This window comes from Cyprinus carpio, chromosome B5 (genome assembly GCF_018340385.1).
Source record: "Cyprinus carpio isolate SPL01 chromosome B5, ASM1834038v1, whole genome shotgun sequence".
NCBI lineage: Eukaryota > Metazoa > Chordata > Actinopteri > Cypriniformes > Cyprinidae > Cyprinus > Cyprinus carpio.
The window spans coordinates 12305226-12328702 of NC_056601.1; the positions used below are offsets into that span (position 1 = coordinate 12305226).

Consider the following 23477-nt stretch of genomic DNA (forward strand, 5'->3'; position numbering starts at 1 on the left):
GGACAATTGTCATCTGAAACCAGAAATTCTGTACTTGGGACTCCTAGTAATCTATGTAAGTTTTCTACATAGCTAAAAGTTTTACTAGTTATAGCTAAAGCTGATCTGCCTCATCAGTGCTAGTCAAGATCAAAATTACTGAGATGGTTAATCAAATCAAAGAAAAGTCTTTGTTGCTCATAAACGCTTTACTGTTCATGGAAAGCAAACATTCATTCCTGCATGATGCTTTCATTTCAATTATGAAATAGAGCAATGTAAGATGCCAGTAACATTCTGTAACTGTTAAACAACAGAGTGCCAGTAGTATCCGGTCATGCAGTCTATTGAACTTTTTTTGCAACTTTTTGGCCTCTAAATAAAGTTTTTTGGTCACACTTTAGTTTGGGGACCAATTCTCATTATTAACTTTTAACTATATGCCTTTGTCCTCAATAAACTCTTAATTTGCTGTTTATAAATATTAAAGTAGTTGTTAAGTTTAGGATTAAGAAATCTAAAATATGGTAATGCAGAATAAGATATTAATATGTGCGTCACAAGTACTAATAAACAGTCAATATGCTAGTATGCATGTTTGTTTGTTTGTTTGTTTTGTGAGAAATCTTGTACCATTGTGTGTACAGAAATACAAAATGAAAAGTTGATTTTTCAATATAAAGATTTGAAGTTTAAATTTATGATAATGTTGATGGAAAATTCTATATATAGTTTAAACTGGAAGTGAAAATTAGGGTCAAAATACTATTTGAAAATACATCTTCACTATTTGGTGGGGACATTTTAAGCTTGCACGCTTGCATTATTTATTTTTTGCTGTTTTTTGCTACAAATATTATTTGAAAACAATTTAAATTAATTACATTATAATATATCCAGGACTTTCTTTTTATTTCCTTAAATCCTTTACTGCAGTAGAAACTGGTTGGGAGATTTTGTCTTGTGTCTCCTGTTTTTCTTATTGCCCTACCATGTCTAGCTCTCTGTTGGCTCCAAATACTGCTTTGTTAAAACAATCCTCTTTTCTCAAAACAGGCCCTTGTTTAAGCCTTTGAGGACTGCAAATCACACATGGATGCTTATTGCATCATCCCCATATGGACATGAGAAGTAACATAATGATGTTGCAGCATTACATGGTGAACTCCATCCTCAAGTTCTGCAATGTTTCTGTTGTGCCAAGAAAAATCTGTTACTGGCTGATACAGATGCTGTAAACATTTAGTTATCATCACTAAAAGGAATAGTTCACAAAAAAAAAAAAAAAAAAAAAAAAACCTGTCATAATTTACTCACTTTCAAGTCAATCAGATCAATGGAAAACTTGCAAATGTTGCATAACCAAAGAGTTTAAAAAAAGAAAGAAAATATACTCAAAATAAATATTTTTATAAAATACACACACACACACACACACACACACACACACACACACACACACACACACACACACACACAATTCTCTCTCTCTCTCTATATATATATATATGTAAAAGGAAAAGGAAAGGAAGTAGTTGCATGTAATTATACATAACTAACTGTTATTACTACATTAAATACATGTAATGTATAACAGGGTCACAAAGTGTTACCACATTTTTGAAAATTAAATTTTTTGGTCACACTTTAGTTTGAGGACCAATTCTCACAATTAGCTAACTCCTAATTTGCTTCTTATTGATAGTTAGTAAGGTAGTTGTTAAGTTATGCTTAACTTATGGGGTAGAATTAAAGGGTTCTAAAATATGTTCATGAAGAATAAGACTTAATATGTTAATTAATATGTGCTTGTAAATATGTAAGTAATAATAAACAGCAATATGCTAGTAATATACATGCTAATATGCAACTAGTAATAAGTGAGAATTTGTCCCTAAACTAAAGTGTTTCACATTTTTTAAATGTTTAGTGGAAACAGAAATGCAAAATTAATAGTTGAAGTTAAAGACGCACTCTCTTGCACTTCAATATAAATATTTGAAGTTTAAATATATGATAATGTTGATGGAAAATTCTATATATAGTTTTAACAAGTTTTAAACACCCCTTTGCTTTAATTTCAAATATGCATGCTGCAAATATGCAAGTCATTTCAAACTATGACAAATAAATTCCAAAATATGAAAATGTATTCTCTCAAATAAAATGAGCTCATAAAAAAAAAAAAAAAAAAAGCAAGTCTTCGACAAAGTATTGTGTGTAACAGGTCACATCAAGTATCCAGTATACATATACACATATACAGTATCGACAAGTGTGGCGTCAAAAAATCCATGCTGATAATGTCACAGTGTAAGACACTGGGACAGTGCAGAGGTGTGCGTGTGTGTTTGTGGGATGAGTTCTAACCTCCGTTTTGAGGCTGCTCTGCAGCGCTGTGCTGCACTGAATGTGGCAAGGGTTTTTTCTGCTTTTCTGGACCAGTTCCCACCAATGCTGCATTTCTTTCTCATCAGACACACACACACACTCAGAGGTGTCCTCTGCTGGTGCAGCAAAGAGTCTGGCAGGGGACGAGCTTCTTTCAGCACTCTCTGGTATACCGCAGTGAGTGAGCAAACACACACACACACACACACACACACACACACACACACACACACACACACACACACACGTACGTACAGGAAGTCAGGTTCTCTATTTGGTCAAAACAATTGAAAATCTATAAATTCAATAACTTCTTTTAAGTCTAGGTCTTAGAAGCCCCTCAGCCATCTTAGTACAGCACAAACACACATACAGCCTCAGAAAAACACAGTGTGTGTTTATAATTAACAGGCTCATGATTGACCTCAGATCAATGTAACGTAACACAAGCAGTGATATACTGTGTCTCATCTCTCTGTGTCTTAAACACATGCTTTTAAACTATATCCTCGAAGTGTGCTAAGTTTTGCTATAATAATAAACACATTTATGTTCTGATTACAGCCATGTTTAACAAAGGAGCCTGTGCAAAGTTGGTCCATTTGAGGGAGAAGGATCTCTGGCTGTTCACTGTATTGAATTAAACTCATGTTATCACGATTTTATGACAGACTTTACAGCCACCAGAGGGTGCTTTTTCTTATATATAATTTGCAATATTTATTCAGCCACAATGTTTATTTATTTTTATTATTATTATTATTATTATTATTGCAGATATAATGTTCAATTCTTGTTTGTGTTTTTACCATGACAAAATTAGTCTACTTTGAATAAACACTTTAATAATCATAAAATATGTCAGTTTAATGGAAGTGCAATCAAAGGATAGCTACATTTAAGTTAGAATTTAACCCTTGCCAATAAAGTCCAACATATACTGGCATACAATCAGACTCAGTGGGGGTAGGTAATAGACAAAATAAAACATTTGTGGTTTTTATGGCTTTTGAAACTAGCTTTACCATGCCAAAATTTCAAAGAGAACACAACATTCACAAAAAAAAAAAAAAAAAAAAAAAAAAAAAAAATTCTAATAGTTTTTTTTTTTACTTTTAAAATGTGTCAAGTAAAAGAATAATGTATAAACATTTGTAAAATCTAATAAAACTGTAATTTAATAATAAAAAATTATATGAACAGACAAGTACAGTATTTTATTTGAAACTTGAATTAAAGAATCAATTTACTAATTTGAAATATATTTTTTAAATAGCAAAATCCACGCAGCACTGATGAACTGAGAATCCCAGAACACTGAAGATTTGAGATGGGCAGTACAAAGAACAATAAAGGTCCAGGTACTACATTTGTTCAATGATTTTTTTTTCTTCTTTTTTTTTCATGAAATTTCTGTTTGATCCATCCATTCTGCCTTTATTGATAAATTTGTTACTGGTTTTAGAATTCATATTGCTCCCTTAAATTGATATTTTGCTGCACAGGTTTACTGTATGTGTTGGAAACTGCTGTAAAGTAGTGTGTTTAAACACATATAAACACTTCATATCTCTCATCTTTTTAAGAATACAAAAGATGGATGATATCACTTTATGTATGAAATTTTACCTCACCTTAAGTTTTCATACAGAAGTCAAAAATAAAAAAAGGTTACGATAACTAAAAACATATCTCTGTAAAATTAAGAGTAGAAGAAAGTAAGCTTCTACCGATCAATTTGCCATCTAGATATTCTTATTTCATATAATTAGAAACTCTTGTGTTGAAATATGTTATCACTAGTTAAAGATGGGTTAGTCCAGACAGAAAACTAGCAGCACAGACTCACTAAAACCCTGAGTCAGGCATCCTCTCTCACAGCACCTCATATTTTGATTTGTGGTTCTCCATCTCAACAAACGTATCATCGTCCTGTCTCTGGAATATCCGCACAACAATATAAATGATGAGGAGCAGGAGAACAACACCAATGGATCCACCCACAGCTATTGCCAGAATTCCAATTTCAGAGAATGAAACTTTAAGAAGAAAACAGAAAGTATTCTTAATGCTCAGCTGCCTTATTGAATGTTTATTTTATTCTGATTATTTTCAAATGTATGTTCTTATTAACATTATAATCATTTTTTATTACCAGTACTGGCATCTTGTTTTATTTATTTTTCCTGTCACAGCTTTTATTGTATATGCTGATGATTTGGCAATACTGTATAAAATAATTATGCCCATTAACACAGCTGGGTATAACTGATTACATGTAATCTGAATTATGTAATCAGATAACAAAAATTAAGTACTTGTATTTAGATTAAATTACATTTTAAAATACTCGTAATCAGACTACAGTTACTTTTTATTGATTAAATAATTACATACTATTCACACAATATCAATAAATTATTCATAATTTATTAATTCTCCCCAATTCTTTTTCCCCCATCTTTTAAGTCTTCCTTTCTAATTAATTATTAGTTTTTCATTAAACTCATGTCCTTCATGAACCCCAGTTTGTGAAACCTTAACGTAATGTAATGTTTAATGCATTTCATGCTATTAATAACAATGAATAGAATATATTTTACATTTACTTTACATTTAGCAGACGCTTTTATCCAAAGCGACTTACAAATGAGGACAATAGAAGAAACCAAAGCCAACAAAACAGCAATAATATGCAAGTGCTATGACAAGCTTGGTTAGCCTAAAGCAGTACATGTAGTGAGGTTTTTTTCTAATATATATATATATATATATATATATATATATATATATATATATATATATATATATATATATACATACATATATACACACACACACACACACACATACATACATACATACCCATGTACATGTAAAAAAAAAAAAAAAAAAAAAGTAAACATGTAGAGTAGAATAAGAATAGAGAAAGCTTCTTCGTTTTCTTTCCCATTGAATCAATGTGATAAACAAGTCAGGTTAAAAGTGATCTAAAAGGAATCAAAAAGTATTCTGATTATATTACCTAAAATGTGTAATGTAATGGATACAAACCGAAATAAAGAAAGTAATTTGTTCAAATAACAGAATGTGAAGCTTTATCAGAGAATGACCAATAAACTGAATATCGCTCACTATTGTTACTCTGTTTACACTCTTGTTGTCTGTACCATAACACACTCAGATAAGACTGTCTGCTATTCTAGCCCGGTTGATTGGATATTTCTGTCCTTCAGCTGCAAAAGAACACAATATCCTGCTCATACTACCTTCACCTTCACTGCCACACAGGTTTGGAAGGGTGAGTAAATGATTTTTCAAGCTCATTTTTCAAACAAGTGGCACAGCATCTGCTCTTACCTTTTTCAATGACTCTTGAGTCTGATCTCACTTACAAAGCCCTGGATGTCGGCTGGATTTTTGACTTGGCAGCTGTAGGTACCATTAAATCTGAACTGCACATTCTGCAGCGTGATGGATGCGTCACCCTTCATTATATCACCAGACCATACATGACCCTTAAACATTCTTGTTTCCGGGGGAAATGCACTTTTTTTTTGGTAGTAAAAATTTATGACAGAATAAAAGAAAGAGAGAGAAAGGTTGTTAAATTGGAAAGTTAAATAGGAAGGAAGGACTATGACCCACTGAAATGAGGTTGGAATTGGGGGTTTAAAATAAAGTGAAAGAAAGGAATAATAAAGAGAAAATGGGCAGAAGGAAAATTGTATTGTAGACTTTTCAACAGCCTTTGAAGAGAGCATTTTCTGTACTCAGCCTAATTTTACCCAGTAGTAAATAAAGATTTTCAGACACATTAACTCCACACCCATTCAGTCTTACCCATTCTTCTGTCATCTTTCTGAGTGGTCGGAAGCGCCAGGATACAGAGACATTGTCTTCAGAGAGAGGATGTGTAGATTTAAATGTACATTTGAGCTGTACATCTGTGCCATTGACTGTCTCCAACTCCAAGGACGTAAGCAACTCCATTCCCTCCACATGATGTACACCTGACAACCATGGATTAACATGTTCATCTAAAAGAAATATATAGGAGACACAAACAGCTCATTCCAACAACATTTACATTTCCTCACCCTAAACTCGGCACTAAAATGTACATTCTATGGCCTTGAAGCAAACATTAAAAGAGAAAACCATAATGTTACCACAAACTTCATGATATATATAGATACTTGTCGTAGACACGTTCATGTCATAACTCTCTTATCAGATCTAATCTCATTTACAATCCATTATCAGATCGGTACAGTCAGATGTTACAAAGTAAAACATCTCACATGAAAATCACATAACCATTAAATTATTTTCTTTTATACTGTATATTGAAATGTAAAAACAGAAATGACAATACCTGCATCTAAATATTACATTCTCTATTGCACACGCCTTGACAATCATGTTAAGTACCTTTACACATTACCGAATAGGTATAAAATATTCAGTGCAATCTTAAGGGTTTTAAGCAGCCACTTCTTCCAGCTAACAATTAACAATGTGAATTATCAAAACATTTTTACAGTATCAAATGCTGGCAATGATTAATCAGCTCATACAGCATTATTCAGTCATATGGGACTATTTCTGCAATGAGATGTTCTGCACAAACTACCCTGAACTAATTATTACGCATCAAGTTAGAGCTTTCATGGATCCTGATCAGTGTGTTTAACTCTGCTTAAACTGAGACTGCAGCCATTCCAACCGTTAAATCTCTTTCACTCTCTACTCAGTCGTAGTAGGCCTACTTATATAGGCTATTTGCAAAAAATAGCCTACGTTTATTTGAGTAGTATATTTTTGTGTACTTCATTTTAGATTTTATTTTTTTTTTAAATACATTCCATTTCTTCCAATTGTTACTACATATTTTTTTCTGCCTATATTGTTAATCTTTCTTACTGCACCTGCTATCCACTTCAAGCCGCTGTAATTCCTGCATTAACCCCCTGAGGATAAATCTAATCTCATATAATCTTGTTTTATGACTGGCAGCACAGTGTAAATCTGATAAGTGCTGCGGAATAACACTAAAAATTAGCAGTGGTTAAACCATACTAGCTTGCAACTCTGATACTACCCTAAGTATAATGTGACCACAGAAGTCTCAAATTGCCAAACGTAGCAGGCAGAGAATTTTCCTAACACCACAAATAATGACTCTTTGAATCAAATATTTAAATCACATTAAGTTAATCAAACATTTTAGATTGTTTCTCAATTGTCATAAAACTCCAAAAAGAAGAAGAAGAAACATTTTAGATTTATTCCGAAATGGATCCAGGATGTAGGAAACTCACCTGGCAAGACAAGCGCACCTAGCACAGGAAACAGGTAAATCTAGACCCGACTTTTAGGAAAAATAGCCTACTGGAGGAGCTCCTTAAAATAATAGGAGCCTAAAGGGATACTCCACCCCAAAATGAACATTTTGTCATTAATCACTTACCCCCATGTTGTTCCAAACCTGTAAAAACTCCGTTTGTCTTCGGAACACAATTTAAGATATTTTGGATGAAAACCTGGAGGCCTGTGACTGTCCCATAGACTGCCAAGTAAATAACAGTGTCGAGGTCCATAAAAGGTATGAAAGTCATCATCAGAATACTCCATCTGCCATCAGACGTGCAATCTGTGTTATATGAAGCGACGGGAACACTTTTTGTTGACAAAATTTTCATTTTGGGGTGGAGTATCCCTTTAACTATACATCTATCCACTTACTGTATTTATACTGTCTAAATATTAGGATAGTGGCCATGCTAAACCACTCACACTGGTTGCTCTTCACCATGAGTGGAAAGAGGAGTTTTAAAAGGAGTTAACAAAAACCGGTCAGGACAAGGTCTGCCTGCACATCAGTTTCCTACAAGTTAACTGCTCTCTTTCATGTATCCAGTGCATGTCACTGTATGTTTCTCATAAGCAGTGTAACAATAACATCCATTCTAATCGTAAGAATAATTAACACGTTTCTTACAGGGATTTGGATGTTCGTTTCATTTGTTTTTCTCTCCCGTTATAACAAATGTTACATAAAGTTGTCAGTTATATTCTTAAACGAGACTAAAACAAAAAATATTTTGTCTAACTCTACTTGTATTTGAAATTGGTAATCACAGAAAGCACACTAATGTCAGTGTGACTTCAGAAAGCACACTTATGTCAGTCTGACTTTTATTAGTTTTTTTGTTGGCTGCCATCTTGTGGAATATTGAAAAATTGCAGCCGCAGCCTGCAGGTTCAAGTGATGTCATTAATAAAATGATCTTTAAACTATTTGTGACTCTGGACCACGAAACCAATCATAAGTACCACAGTATATTTGTAGCAATAGCCAAAGTTGCCTATTGTGACAAATATGAATTTTTTATATATTTACGTTATAGGAAATTTACAAAATATCTCCATGGAACATGATGGATCATGTTCCATGAGATATTTTGTAAATTTCCTAACGTAAAAATATATAACAAATATTTTTGATTAGTAACATGCATTGCTAAGAATTTCATTAGAGAACTTTAAAGCCAATGTTCTCAATACCCTATTTAGATTGCACCCTCAGATTCTAGATTTTCAAAAAGTTGTATCTCGGCCAAATATTGTCCTATCTTAACAAACCATACATCAATGGAAAACTTAGTTATGTATAAATCTTAATTTTAAAAAAATTTACCCTTATGACTGGTTTTGTGGTCCAGGGTCACATTTAGGCACATAAGCCTTTTCATCTCCTAGCTAGAAATATTCTAAATGGATCTGTCCAATTCCCGTGCATAGTGATGTTCTAATTTTGTAAGAACATCCAAACAATTATAACAAAAACGCTTATCGTTTTATGAATGCTCAATTTTATCAAAGCTCTGTATTGCAGTCTGTTTTTCATTATCTTTTTATTTTTAACATATAATGTATGGACAATCAGGTAAGTCATATGTTGCTTCAGTCCAGTAAATGTTGAAATATTAACAATATTAATGTTCTTTTCTACGTTTATTTTGTAAAAATAATAAGAGCAAAAATATACATGTAGCCTCAAGGTGGTCATTTATTAAACTGGACTAGAAGAACTTTTACTCGGGCTACTAAAAGTATGAACTGAATGATCAGCAGTCAGTCAGACCGCAGGCATGTATTGTGTATAAGTTGTGTACAAAATTGTGTACGTTTTAATTATATTCATTTTATTATATTCATAATTAAACAAGCTGAATGAAACATAAGCAGGACACTCTGTCGTGTGATAATGCTTCGATTATAACAGCTATTCCAATCATAGATCTCTTCTGTTTTGCCTTCCCGAGGCGGGACGGTGTTCTAACACTGATGACGATGGCTGGAGGCGGAAGTGAGGCTTCCAGAAAGTGCGAGGGCGGTTGCGCAGCGACGAGGGGAGGTGGTTGGTTGGATGCTATTCGGTTTACATAACCCAAACATATACTGTGATTTCTTGAAAAGACCTCGCTCTACATACCCTCATAATTGAAACGTCCAACGTTATTATTACTGTGTAGCCTGAGTCGGCTAAGGTTGCATTGCTTTCTAAGGGAGAGCTAGAAAGAGCAAAGTCGAGGTGCGCGGCAGCAGAAACACACATCTGCATCCTCCACCGGACAGTCAGTCCGTCAGTCGACTGCGGTATTGCTGTACGTGACTAAGGGAGCCCTGCCCTGCTCTGCTGAACATCAGCAACTCATTCAGTGCAGACGGGATTTGCAATCACTGCAGCCAGGTTAGTCAAAAGGAAACGTGCGTAGAGATGGACGCGATGTGCGGGAATGTGATTTCCTTTTGTCCCGGCTGTTCATTCATTCTTCTTCGTTATGCCATCAGATAAACAATACTGTGACCGTCCCTGAGAATAGCAGTCATTAAATAACATTATGAAGCGTTAATCTTTACTGCACAGCCTCTGCTCTGTGTTGGCTTCATCCGGGGTCCATCATCACCATCCTCACCATCCTCATCCTCACAATACTAAAAGCAAAACACAGGCGCTCTTTGTGCGGCGTAATTAGCGTTTATGTATCCGGAATGATATGTGCGCCCTTTCAATGAATTCTATTTTCCTACTGACAGTTGAATTACTAAATTTCCACTCACTACAGTCTGATCTAGTCAACCATTGCTGTTCATTTCCATTACGTCAGCACGTCCGCTCATTAGTAGTGTTGTGTTTGTGTTGCAGACTCAGAATGAGCGCTGAGGAGAATCCCGCTGCTGAGCCTGCGCCTGTCATCGACGTGCAGGGAGACGGACGCTGGATGTCACAGGTGTGTGCACCATTGAGGAAGACTGTATAAGCATGTGCTTCAAACAGCTCAGAGCTGTGCAAATCTTTTCCCAATTTATAACACCTGGCTCTTATTAAGGATTAGAGTGAAACATGATTGGATTTGTCCTATATTTTGCAGCATAACCGGTTTGTGCAGGAGTGCAAGGATGCAGAGCCTGATGTTCTGTTTGTGGGGGACTCAATGGTGCAGCTAATGCAGCAGTATGAGGTGATTGTTATCTCGTTAATGAGTCCGTCCATGTAAGGAGAGCCATGTGCGTCCATAACATTCGATTACAATTCTATTTATTCAGAAAGAACAAACTTTTATCCAAATACATATGAGAATAAATCTAACAGAAGCAGTGAATTCAAAGGAGAAACCAACGATTGGTGCTCCCATACTAAGCTTCCATAAATACAAAAGCAGTAGAGCAGAAGTTTGTGTGCAAAATGTTGAAATGTGCTCAACACGTGTACTAATAAAAACTGGCAGTCAGTGGTTTGCAAGCTGAAGCATAATGTTTTTATATTCAAAATTAATTATAAATTTAGTGTATCATATGAAACTGGTATATTTTAAAACGTATTTGAAAGTATTTATAAGTAATTGTACATGTATTTTTATAGCCAATATATGACATTTAAAAACTTTGCTCTAATAATTTAGATTTTTTATTTATTACCCAGCTCTCAGGAATACTTTACTTTCGTCGATCTTTCATGGCATTCAGTGGTCAAATACTTTTAAATAATGTTAATGTAAATTGAATATATAGTATTGCAGTAATGGCACTTAAAGCAAGTTTTATCATTCCAAAATGAAAACGGCATGTCTCTTTTTACATACAGTTTGGTAAATGTGCACCTGATATGTTTTGTGTCTGTTGTAGGTTGTTATTAATAATAATCAGCATTTAATATGCTTTTCTATAAATGTACATATTTGGTTTACATTGGTTTACAATTCTTATTGGTGCTGGTCTCAGGTATGGAGGGAACTGTTTTCACCCCTCCATGCTCTGAACTTTGGGGTTGGTGGAGACACAACCTGTAATGTGCTGTGGAGACTACAGAATGGAGAACTGGATAACATCAGACCCAGAGTGAGGAAGCGTTTCTTCTTTATCTGTTCTAACAGCTTTAACAGTATTTGTTATGAAGCAAAATGTGTGTTCAACGCTGGAATAGCATTCTTGTTTGTTTTTCCACAGGTGGTGGTTTTATGGGTAGGAACAAATAATCATGAGCACACTGCAGATCAAGTTGCAGGAGGAATATTGGCCATTGTACAGTTACTTCTGTCTCGCCTCCCCAAGTGCAAAATTATTGTTTTGGTGAGTTACCTAAATCACTATGTCTAAATATTGATCATGTGAGATTTGTAGTGTTCCAATTAATGTGTATACAGAATATCAACTCTGAGCAGTTATTTGTTCTAAGCTGATTAGTCATAATTCCTGTCATTCAGGGCCTGTTGCCAAGGGGAGAATTTCCCAACCCTCTGAGAGAGAAAAATGCAGCAGTGAATAATCTACTTCGCACATCTCTTCCTCAACTTGGCCCTGTTCAGTTAATTGATGTGGGGGGTGGTTTTGTCCACTCAGATGGGACTATTTCTTCTCGAGACATGTTCGACTTTCTATACATGAGCCTGCTTCAACTGTTGGAGGAAACGCCTCAGGAGAGGCGAGCCTCACTGGTCTAGGAAGGGGCACCATATTAGTCAATCACTGAAGAGGCAGGGTTAAGACATGTTGGCTATTCATAATGTACCTAAAATACTTTTAGCAAGACAAAGAAAAGTACAAAAAGAACAACAAAACAAAAGTGGATGCAGGGCAGTTGCCAATTTTATATGATAAGTATAAAATGTGTATATGTATCTAAGATGCAAAATAGACAACAGTAAGAGAAAGAAGACTAGATGAGAAATATTTGTGACAAGAAATAGTTTTTCTTAGTACATGTTGCTTTGCGGTGGGACCAGAGTCTCTTCAAAATCCCAACAACCTGTAGTAGTAGCACTTTCTCTGCCATCATCTCCGTGCCTTCAACCATGCACTCAGTCACACTCACAGTGTTATGATGACCGCAAAATGATTCAGACACACAAGAGAAATCATGCCTTTGAAATATGTATGTCTTGCTCCCCATTTCATGTTCTTTGGCACAGAGGCATCTGAAACCTCCTCTTTCTCTTTTGCCCTTTCATATTCCCAATAACACAAATATGATAGAGGAAGACTGGAGTGAAAACCATCAAACCGTGTCATACCTTGTGTGTAAGAGTTTGAGTTTGAGAAAGCTCCTCTTCTTAAGCATCTAATGCACAACCATGAGGTTTTTTAGTGTTAATATTTATCTCACTTGCATCCCTGTATTTGTGTATGATTCCATGCGCTCTATAAAGTATTATGTAAAGAGTAAAGTGTGAGTATGGGAGAGCCAGTGGCCAAGAAGTGATATATAAAGTTGTGTGTGTGTGTATATATATATAATCTGTTAGTATTGATGTACAGTACTCCGTGCAAAGTGCTTACATAGCTGGTGCTGGTGTATGTGAATGTTTTTGTGTTCGAGTGTAAGAGATCAACCATCTATAACTATTTGTATGGCCCTCAAAGTGTGCACAATTACTGCGGCACAACTGCCACTTGCTTAAGATCCAAGCATTTCAATAAATCAGCAGGGATCGAACTTCATATGTGTATAATTTATTTCACATGCTGTTAATATGCAATGTTTATATCACAACATTAATACTATACTTACATAATGCTTTCAAAAATGACAAAGAGCTTCAATCTCTACAATCAGTTATTTTAAAACAGTCTGCTTGAATTTTCATTGATCAGTCTTTTCTCAAATGCAAGAATATTAGATAATAGTGCATTGTAAAACAAGAAAAGAAATGGGAGTAGCATCTCGCTAGAGGCAAATATATATTGTCCCATTCATGATTTTTGAGACCTGTACTCAAGTCTGCTTCAGAAAATACAAAATAGTAAAACTCATTAAGCCTGTAGAGGGAGACATAACACCCACCTGTGTAAATGACCTACTGCAGAATCCTGCAGATGATTTGTAATTATTCATTAAGAAATGCAATACCTACGGTGGCCCAGTGCACAACACAACGACATTAAAAAAGCAAACATAGGCTCACAACGACATTAAGCTCACAACACAACGACATTCTCACTTTATTTATTTATTTATTTGGTCTGTGGTTGCCTGTTTAAAAACCTCTTCTGTGGGTCAAGGCAATACGTGTTAACGGATTAATAGATGATTCACCCAAAAATAAAAATAAAGCTGTCATCATATACTCACAATTATGTCGTTGTAAACCCATATGGCTTGCTTTCTTCATTGGCATACAGAAATGTCAGTAAGCTATTTACAGAAGAAATTCATAACGGTTAAAATGACACGAGGGAGAATAAGCTAAAATCCCAGCTAAAATCTTCTTCTTCTTCTTCTTCTTTACTTGTATGTAAAATTCATTATACATTTTTAAAGTATCCTTCAGGTTCTTTTTACATTGTTTGGTGTGTATTTTCTGAAAACATGTCTCATCCAATCTAGATTTGACATGTAGAACCATTTAATGGCCTTTTGGAGAGTTATTGAACCTGCATTCCACATGGTGTGTGAGACCATAGTAATGGTATGTTACTATGTTTTTTTTAACACTACTGCCACTTGTAGGACTGATATGTCAGGCAGATCGCTGGTGACACCACTGTAAACATTCTCCTGAGATGAAAAACAAAGGTATAGTGTAAATTGACCATTAAAAAATTTAAATTTTCCCACCAGTCACTACATGTTGCATACATTATGAATGGAGCCATATTCAATATGATTGTGTTTTTGTCTTTTTTCTGCTAGGGCTAATCAAATAGGCATGTTATACATTATGAATAAAACAAGAAATGAAAAGAGGATGTAACGATATTAGACACTCTACTCCTACCTTAACCACTCAGCGAGTTTCCTCTCTTGCAAACAGGACCACCAGCCCACTGACAGGACCTGGCTTCTCTCTGTAGGCATACCAATGGGACGTGTTAATATTATTAATCAGAGTTTATTAATTATGTCATTCATGAAAGAATTTGATAATTCTCTTACTTACCATTGTTCTAGGTTTGTGCCAGCTCTGCTCCATTCAGTGCGGCTCTGTACAGGAGGAACTGCACTGATTCTCAGTTCTGAATAGTGTGCTGTCTGGTACAGTGCTGCAACAGTATGGATGGGAGTCCTTTAAAACAATCTGTGAAGATAATTACACTGGGTTACATATTTAATTGATTTCAGATACATTTTGAATTACTTTCAGTTGCATTTTAAATTGTTACTATATTTAAAATAAATTATGAAGAATAATTAATATTCTATATAATATTACAAACATGCCAATAGACTGTAAAGAGATCAGTAATATTTCAAAGTGAAAGTGAAGTGACATACAGCCAAGTATGGTGACCCATACTCAGAATTCGTGCTCTGCATTTAACCCATCCAAAGTGCACACACACGTCCCTATCCCTCTTAACCATTTCTGATCTTGTTTGCTTTTTACTGAAAAGCTTCATCATGTTTGTGTTAGGGATCCCTGGAAAACTGCTATGTTAATGTTAACAATTAATTCAAGCTTTAGGTTACAGATAATAAAAAGTGAAAATATAACAATAACTGCCAGAAACGGTCAGACTAAAGCCCCGTTCACACAAAGAATTATAACTTATAAGATAACTATATTAGAGTCCACACCAGCGAATATAATCTGTTTATTCTAAGCACACGCTCGTCCGCTGCTTTAAATTGTCGAGCTCGTTATAGCTGGATTCTGATTGGCTGTCAATGTTTTTAATCATTCATCAGCTGGACAAAAAAGTTCTGGAAGTGATTCCAACTATATCGTTTCTCTGTGCCTTTATCATTGTAGCTTGTGGTGTAGATTTTGCTATTTTTTTAATAGTGAGAACGATTTTTAAAACTATATCATTATCTTTATAGTTATGGTGTGAACGGGCCTTTAAGGTTTATTACAATACATTACAATCTAAAAATGGCAACAGTATTTAAAATACTTATATAAAGTGAAGAAGTTCCTTTCACAGCAAATTCTAGTGGCATCTCGAGGAAATATTGGTGTTTAACTGTCAACACTGTCAACACATTTCCGTTGTGTTGTGAGCTTATGTTTTCCTTTTCAATGTCGTTGTGTTGTGCACTACCAGGCCACCGTACAATACGCCACCAACATGGAAACTTCTAAGAGGTGAACAAACCGCCACTATAATGTAGGTTAGGCCTACAGCATTTACTGAGTGGGTCCTCTCTACCCAAAAAAGATGATTTTCCTCTGTAAGTTGATAACGCAAGAAAATAAACTTTGTACGTTACTGATTTGAAAACATCAAGTAGGCCTATCATCATCACCATCCAGGCTGCATGAGTAGCTAGGTTCCTGCTGATGATGACAAGCGTGGAGTTCTGTTCTGATGATACACTTGATACTTGGATAACCTCGTCCTCTGTATATTAGCATGTAGTGCTCAGAACCCACTGTGCCTCTGTTTGGCTGCACCTTTGAGACAACGACTGTAAAGTTTATTGCCAAGTAAAAAAAAAAAAAAAAAAATTGTTACGTTATGTTGCAACATAGGCTCATTGGAAATACGTCCCTCTACATACATTCCAGACTGGGTTAATATTTCTCCTTAAAGAGAGTGCACCAACAAAGATGTACACTTACATATTTTAAGCCCCCAGTACAGTCTAAGTGGACAATGGTTTCTTTTCCTGTTCACATTTAAGTATATCAGCATTGTACTTGATTTATGAATACTAAACTGAAATGTTCTGAGATTTCAGTCAAAATGCTACTCAGCATAAGCCAATCAAGAGAGTTTTGCTTGAGAATGGGAACAGTTGAGTAAATCAAGGGACAAAGATAACTAGTTGATCAATGACCCCTGACTAATTATGTCTTTGTTTGGTTGGCAGTTGATAAAATAGGATTTGGAGCAGAAGGAGGTGGAGATCAAGGTTTGCTACACGTTGCTAAATGTTTTGAGATAACTTCACAGTCTTGTCATAGTTTCACGATTACCAGTTTATGACAGTGAGATGTAATCACATGAATGCATTATATTCAATAACAAACTGCTTAATCACAAACCAATAAATGCAACCTACAGAGCACCAAAAATATAATTAAAGAATTTTGTTCTATCTTGATTTAATTGCTGAATTTCAGCACTTAGATTAACATTAGACAATTTAGAGTTTCTGGCTTCTAATGCTGAATTGTATCAGTGAATATTGATTTACTAAATAAATATTTGTCCCAAGAATCATTGTTTAGATGCAGTTAAACATCTCGTAAAATTGATATGCTATTGCATTTCAGTGCAGAGATTTAAGTAATGTAGATTTCAGTAAAATCCGAAAAATGACTTCCAAGGTCAAATATTTTCTATGGCAGAAAAAATGTCACTGAATATTTACAAATAATTCCATTTTGTGAGACGGACAGAGAGTGTGCATTGACATATCTGTAGATATCTAAAAGGCATCTCTTATCTCTTAACCTTTGAACATATGATGTGTAAGAGGACAGGGTTCCAACTCCACATGCACTGTTTTCTGCACTATATAAGACCTTTGCCTCTGCTGTTCGTCCTCGCACATTCAGAGCAGCACCACTCAGGTAAGAGCTCAAACCAGCAGGAGAGGAGGAATGGGTCAAAGGGTATATCAAAGTAAATCTTGGTCGAACAGCTTTATAATAAATGTTTTCTGTTTCAGAGCTTAACCATGAAATTTGTGGCTCTTGCACTGACCATCCTCTTGGCTGTGGGTAAGTAACATACTGATTTTTTTTTAGTAATTTAAATTTACTTCATGTTTAACTAATCAAAAAATAATGATTTTGTTAATGCTTTGTTTTTAAATGGTGACTATTTGACCACCTATTTCTTGACATAGTTTAAAGACTTCACTCTCCGCCCTTTTGGTTTCTGAAGCTTTTCCCATGTCTTCTCAGGTTCCCAGGCCCATTTCCTGCAGGCTGATGCTCCTTCTCAGCTGGAGCACTACAAGGCAGCAGCCTTGGTGTACCTGACCCAGGTCAAGGAGCAAGCTCAGAAGGCCCTTGACAATTTGGACGGAACCGACTATGAGCAATACAAGTAAGAGCCATATCTTATCATGAGGACCCCTACATTTCTCTTACTATATTCTCCTTTGCATCTTAATCTACTGTTTGTGGTTCATTTCAAGTCAAGTCTCAGATATTTATATAATATGGGGGAAGTCGTGGCCTAATGGTTAGAGAGTCGGACTCCCAATCGAAGGGTTGTGAGTTCGAGTCTCGGGCCGGCAGGAATTGTGGGTGGGGGGAGTGCATGTACAGCGCTCTCTCCACCTTCAATACCATGACTTAGGTGCCCCTGAGCAAGGCACCAAACCCCCAACTGCTCCCCGGGCGCCGCAGCATAAAATGATGCCCACTGCTCTGGGTGTGTGTTCACAGTGTGTGTGTGTGTTCACTGCTCTGTGTGTGTGTGCACTTCGGATGGGTTAAATGCAGAGCACGAATTCTGAGTATGGGTCACCATACTTGGCTGAATGTCACGTCACTTTTTTTTGGGAAGTCGTGGCCTAATGGTTAGAGAGTCGGACTCCCAATCGAAGGGTTGTGAGTTCGAGTCTCGGGCCGGCAGGAATTGTGGGTGGGGGGAGTGCATGTACAGTTCTCTCTCCACCTTCAATACCATGACTTAGGTGCCCTTGAGGAAGGCACTGAACCCCCAACTGCTCCTCGGGCGCCGCAGCTTAAAATGGCTGCCCACTGCTCCGGGTGTGTGTTCACAGTGTGTGTGTGTGTTCACTGCTCTGTGTGTGTGCACTACGGATGGGTTAAATGCAGAGCACGAATTCTGAGTATGGGTCACCATACTTGGCTGAATGTCACGTCACTTTCACTTTCACTTTAATACAGATTGCTTAAAAGTAGCTTCACATTTAAAAAAGAAAAGTGTTATTGTTATTAATGCATCATTAACTAATTTAATGTCAGCTTTAAAGGAGATCTACAGAAGAAAATGGTGTCATTATTCAGCTCAATTTAGTTCAGTGTTGTTTCAATACCGTTTGATAACTCTCAATGCTGCAAATTATACATAAACTTAAACAAGGTTAATTCAGCTCCACAGAATGCAACATCATTTTTCAGCTCAGGTCACTGCAACGTTGATTCAGTTCAGATTAATAACAGTGTCGACGTTGTAAAGTTGGCGTCATTAACCAGCTCAATTAATTTTGAATTTTATTTATTAGCAGTGCAGTTAAATCACTGATATTACTGTATTAATATTAATTAAGTATCTGAGCAAGCCAAAGGCAACGGCAAGGAACCAAAACACCGGGGGATAGTAGTGGAGGGAGGAAAAAAAAAAAAAAACTTGGGAGAAAATCGTCTGACTTTAATGAATAAGCATTAAGTGTGATTTATGATTCCAGACTTTCACCTGAAATGGTTTGTGTTTGAGTTTCCTAAATTTATGCTATTTTTTCTTCAGGGTGCAACTTTCAGAGAGCCTGACTAAGCTCCAAGATTATGCCCAGTCCACCTCCCAGACTCTGACTCCCTATGCTGAGACCATCTCCAACCAGTTCCTGGAGAACACCAACCAGCTGCGCGAGCGTGTCATGACTGACATCGAGGGCCTCCGTTCTAAGATGGAGCCCCACCGTGCAGAGCTGTACGGGGTGCTGCAGAAGCACTTTGACGAGTACCGTGAAAAGCTGGAGCCCTTCTTGCAGGAGTACGCCAACCTGAACCGTGAAAATGCTGATCAGCTGCGCGCCAAGCTGCAGCCCCTGTTGGAGGAGATGAGGCAGAATTTCGAGACCAACCTTGAGGAGACCAAGTCTAAACTCGTGCCGATGGGAACCCACTGTGCCTCTGTTTGGCTGCACCTTTGAGACAACGACTTTAAAGTTTATTGCCAAGTAAAAAAAAAAAAAAAAAATTGTTACCGTTATGTTGCAACATAGGCTCATTGGAAATACGTCCCTCTACATACATTCCAGACTGGGTTAATATTTCTCCTTAAAGAGAGTGCACCAACAAAGATGTACACTTACATATTTTAAGCCCCCAGTACAGTCTAAGTGGACAATGGTTTCTTTTTTCCTGTTCACATTTTAAGTATATCAGCATTGTACTTGATTTATGAATATAAACTGAAATGTTCTGAGATTTCAGTCAAAATGCTACTCAGCATAAGCCAATCAAGAGAGTTTTGCTTGAGAATGGGAACAGTTGAGTAAATCAAGGGACAAAGATAACTAGTTGATCAATGACCCCTGACTAATTATGTCTTTGTTTGGTTGGCAGTTGATAAAATAGGATTTGGAGCAGAAGGAGGTGGAGATCAAGGTTTGCTACACGTTGCTAAATGTTTTGAGATAACTTCACAGTCTTGTCATAGTTTCACGATTACCAGTTTATGACAGTGAGATGTAATCACATGAATGCATTATATTCAATAACAAACTGCTTAATCACAAACCAATAAATGCAACCTACAGAGCACCAAAAAATAAATTAAAGAATTTTGTTCTATCTTGATTTAATTGCTGAATTTCAGCACTTAGATTAACATTAGACAATTTAGAGTTTCTGGCTTCTAATGCTGAATTGTATCAGTGAATATTGATTTACTAAATAAATATTTGTCCCAAGAATCATTGTTTAGATGCAGTTAAACATCTCGTAAAATTGATATGCTATTGCATTTCAGTGCAGAGATTTAAGTAATGTAGATTTCAGTAAAATCCGAAAAATGACTTCCAAGGTCAAATATTTTCTATGGCAGAAAAAATGTCACTGAATATTTACAAAATAATTCCATTTTGTGAGACGGACAGAGAGTGTGCATTGACATATCTGTAGATATCTAAAAGGCATCTCTTATCTCTTAACCTTTGAACATCTGATGTGTAAGAGGACAGGGTTCCAACTCCACATGCACTGTTTCTGCCCTATATAAGACCTTTGCCTCTGCTGTTCGTCCTCGCACATTCAGAGCAGCACCACTCAGGTAAGAGCTCAAACCAGCAGGAGAGGAGGAATGGATCAAGGGTATATCAAAGTAAATCTTGGTCGAACAGCTTTATAATAAATGTTTTCTGTTTCAGAGCTTAACCATGAAATTTGTGGCTCTTGCACTGACCATCCTCTTGGCTGTGGGTAAGTAACATACTGATTTTTTTTTAGTAATTTAAATTTACTTCATGTTTAACTAATCAAAAAATAATGATTTTGTTAATGCTTTGTTTTTAAATGGTGACTATTTGACCACCTATTTCTTGACATAGTTTAAAGACTTCACTCTCCGCCCTTTTGGTTTCTGAAGCTTTTCCCATGTCTTCTCAGGTTCCCAGGCCCATTTCCTGCAGGCTGATGCTCCTTCTCAGCTGGAGCACTACAAGGCAGCAGCCTTGGTGTACCTGACGCAGGTCAAGGAGCAAGCTCAGAAGGCCCTTGACAATTTGGACGGAACCGACTATGAGCAATACAAGTAAGAGCCATATCTTATCATGAGGACCCCTACATTTCTCTTACTACTATATTCTCCTTTGCATCTTAATCTACTGTTTGTGGTTCATTTCAAGTCAAGTCTCAGATATTTATATGATATGGTTGTTGTATTGGGTTGCTATTTATTTTTTAGATACAATCATAAAATGATAAAGTGTGTGAGTGTTGTATACAAACTTTCTAATGATATAATCATACTCCAACATAAACTACAGCGCTCTTCCACCTTCAATACCATGACTTAGGTGCCCCTGAGCAAGGCACCGAACCCCCAACTGCTACCATGTTATTGTTATTGTTCTGATTGGTTGGGCGCTGCTCCGGGTGTGTGTTCACAGTGTGTGTGTGTGTTCACTGCTCTGTGTGTGTGCACTTCGGATGGGTTTAAATGCAGAGCACGAATTCTGAGTATGGGTCACCATACTTGGCTGAATGTCACGTCACTTATTTTTTTTTGTGGGAAGTCGTGGCCTAATGGTTAGAGAGTCGGACTCCCAATCGAAGGGTTGTGAGTTCGAGTCTCGGGCCGGGCAGGAATTGTGGGTGGGGGGAGTGCATGTACAGTTCTCTCTCCACCTTCAATACCATGACTTAGGTGCCCTTGAGCAAGGCATCGAAACCCCCAACTGCTCCCCGGGCGCCGCAGCATAAAAATGGCTGCCCACTGCTCGGGTGTGTGTTCACAGTGGTGTGTGTGTGTTCACTGCTCTGTGTGTGTGTGCACTACGGATGGGTTAAATGCAGAGCACGAATTCTGAGTATGGGTCACCATACTTGGCTGAATGTCACGTCACTTTGTGTTTAATTTTGATGGGTTTTGTTTAAAAGTAGCTTCACATTTAAAAAAGAAAAGTGTTATTGTTATTAATGCATCATTAACTAATTTAATGTCAGCTTTAAAGGAGATCTACAGAAGAAAATGGTGTCATTATTCAGCTCAATTTAGTTCAGTGTTGTTTCAATACCGTTTGAAATAACTCTCAATGCTGCAAATTATACATAAACTTAAACAAGGTTAATTCAGCTCCACAGAATGCAACATCATTTTTCAGCTCAGGTCACTGCAACGTTGATTCAGTTCAGATTAATAACAGTGTCGACGTTGTAAAGTTGGCGTCATTAACCAGCTCAATTAATTTTGAATTTTATTTATTAGCAGTGCAGTTAAATCACTGATATTACTGTATTAATATTAATTAAGTATCTGAGCAAGCCAAAGGCAACGGCAAGGAACCAAAACACCGGGGGATAGTAGTGGAGGGAGGAAAAAAAAAAAAAACTTGGGAGAAAATCGTCTGACTTTAATGAATAAGCATTAAGTGTGATTTATGATTCCAGACTTTCACCTGAAATGGTTTGTGTTTGAGTTTCCTAAATTTATGCTATTTTTTCTTCAGGGTGCAACTTTCAGAGAGCCTGACTAAGCTCCAAGATTATGCCCAGTCCACCTCCCAGACTCTGACTCCCTATGCTGAGACCATCTCCAACCAGTTCCTGGAGAACACCAACCAGCTGCGCGAGCGTGTCATGACTGACATCGAGGGCCTCCGTTCTAAGATGGAGCCCCACCGTGCAGAGCTGTACGGGGTGCTGCAGAAGCACTTTGACGAGTACCGTGAAAAGCTGGAGCCCTTCTTGCAGGAGTACGCCAACCTGAACCGTGAAAATGCTGATCAGCTGCGCGCCAAGCTGCAGCCCCTGTTGGAGGAGATGAGGCAGAATTTCGAGACCAACCTTGAGGAGACCAAGTCTAAACTCGTGCCGATGGTCGAGGCCGTACGCACTAAGCTGACCGCGAGTCTGGAGGACCTGAAGACCATGGCCGCCCCCTATGCTGAGGAATACAAGGAACAGCTGATGAAGGCTGTCGAGGAGGCCAGAGAGAAGCTTGCCCCACACACCCAGGACCTCCAGACACGCATGGAGCCCTACATGGATAATGCCAGGGCCAGGTTTGCACAGGTGTATGAAACCATCTCCAAAGCCATCCAGGCATAAAAATGCACAAGGACTTTGCACACTCAGATCCTCAGACAACAGCAAAGAACAGATATTCTTGTGTTTGGTGATGAAAGGAGTATAAATGCAAGGGTTGTGTTTTGAATGTTTTATTATGTTCAAGTTAAATAATCTTTGATGTAATAATGCAAACAAATAAAATAGCAAAAAAAAAAAAGG

General features: G+C 36.8%; 4 protein-coding genes and 1 long non-coding RNA gene across 5 annotated transcripts; 3 read left to right on the top strand and 2 right to left on the bottom strand.

Moving 5' to 3' along the window:
• Positions 1-4223: 4223 nt before the first annotated feature.
• Positions 4224-6814, bottom strand: mpzl2b (myelin protein zero-like 2b). The gene is made up of 4 exons (XM_042723394.1): positions 6805-6814; positions 6218-6410; positions 5744-5943; positions 4224-4421 (listed from the first exon to the last, which is right to left on the bottom strand). Exons 1-4 carry the CDS (start codon positions 6812-6814, stop codon positions 4246-4248), a joined length of 579 nt encoding a protein of 192 aa, XP_042579328.1. The 3' UTR covers positions 4224-4245.
• Positions 6815-9744: 2930 nt separating this feature from the next.
• Positions 9745-13377, top strand: pafah1b2 (platelet-activating factor acetylhydrolase 1b, catalytic subunit 2). The gene is made up of 6 exons (XM_019090535.2): positions 9745-10129; positions 10586-10670; positions 10812-10901; positions 11662-11778; positions 11887-12009; positions 12144-13377. The coding sequence occupies exons 2-6, from the start codon at positions 10593-10595 to the stop codon at positions 12378-12380; spliced, it is 645 nt and encodes a 214-aa protein (XP_018946080.2). The 5' UTR covers positions 9745-10129; positions 10586-10592; the 3' UTR covers positions 12381-13377.
• Positions 12866-15445, bottom strand: LOC122137460. Its single transcript, XR_006154858.1, has 3 exons — positions 14817-15445; positions 14655-14724; positions 12866-14434 (listed from the first exon to the last, which is right to left on the bottom strand). It is a non-coding gene; the product is annotated as an uncharacterized LOC122137460 (long non-coding RNA).
• Positions 15446-17350: 1905 nt separating this feature from the next.
• LOC122137354 (apolipoprotein A-I-like) lies at positions 17351-19678 on the top strand. The gene is made up of 4 exons (XM_042723395.1): positions 17351-17399; positions 17498-17549; positions 17736-17880; positions 19273-19678. Exons 2-4 carry the CDS (start codon positions 17507-17509, stop codon positions 19676-19678), a joined length of 594 nt encoding a protein of 197 aa, XP_042579329.1. The 5' UTR covers positions 17351-17399; positions 17498-17506.
• Positions 19679-20697: 1019 nt separating this feature from the next.
• LOC109074514 (apolipoprotein A-I-like) lies at positions 20698-23346 on the top strand. Its single transcript, XM_042724385.1, has 4 exons — positions 20698-20799; positions 20897-20948; positions 21135-21279; positions 22697-23346. The coding sequence occupies exons 2-4, from the start codon at positions 20906-20908 to the stop codon at positions 23295-23297; spliced, it is 789 nt and encodes a 262-aa protein (XP_042580319.1). The 5' UTR covers positions 20698-20799; positions 20897-20905; the 3' UTR covers positions 23298-23346.
• The last annotated feature ends 131 nt before the right edge of the window (positions 23347-23477 follow it).

Excerpts from the sequence above, each read along its gene's own strand:
- mpzl2b (XM_042723394.1), bottom strand. Across the intron at positions 5,944-6,217 it reads CTCAGAAAGATGACAGAAGA|AAATTTTTACTACCAAAAAA; the intron begins ATGGGTAAGACT and ends TTATTCTGTCAT. Across the intron at positions 4,422-5,743 it reads AAGTGAGATCAGACTCAAGA|TTCTTCTTAAAGTTTCATTC; the intron begins GTCATTGAAAAA and ends ATACTTTCTGTT.
- LOC122137354 (XM_042723395.1), top strand. The coding sequence starts at position 17,507 with ATGAAATTTGTGGCTCTTGCACTGACCATCCTCTTGGCTGTGG. Across the intron at positions 17,550-17,735 it reads GACCATCCTCTTGGCTGTGG|GTTCCCAGGCCCATTTCCTG; the intron begins GTAAGTAACATA and ends ATGTCTTCTCAG. Across the intron at positions 17,881-19,272 it reads ACCGACTATGAGCAATACAA|GGTGCAACTTTCAGAGAGCC; the intron begins GTAAGAGCCATA and ends TTTTTTCTTCAG.
- pafah1b2 (XM_019090535.2), top strand. The coding sequence starts at position 10,593 with ATGAGCGCTGAGGAGAATCCCGCTGCTGAGCCTGCGCCTGTCATCGAC. Across the intron at positions 10,671-10,811 it reads ACGGACGCTGGATGTCACAG|CATAACCGGTTTGTGCAGGA; the intron begins GTGTGTGCACCA and ends TATATTTTGCAG. Across the intron at positions 10,902-11,661 it reads AGCTAATGCAGCAGTATGAG|GTATGGAGGGAACTGTTTTC; the intron begins GTGATTGTTATC and ends TGCTGGTCTCAG.
- LOC109074514 (XM_042724385.1), top strand. The coding sequence starts at position 20,906 with ATGAAATTTGTGGCTCTTGCACTGACCATCCTCTTGGCTGTGG. Across the intron at positions 20,949-21,134 it reads GACCATCCTCTTGGCTGTGG|GTTCCCAGGCCCATTTCCTG; the intron begins GTAAGTAACATA and ends ATGTCTTCTCAG. Across the intron at positions 21,280-22,696 it reads ACCGACTATGAGCAATACAA|GGTGCAACTTTCAGAGAGCC; the intron begins GTAAGAGCCATA and ends TTTTTTCTTCAG.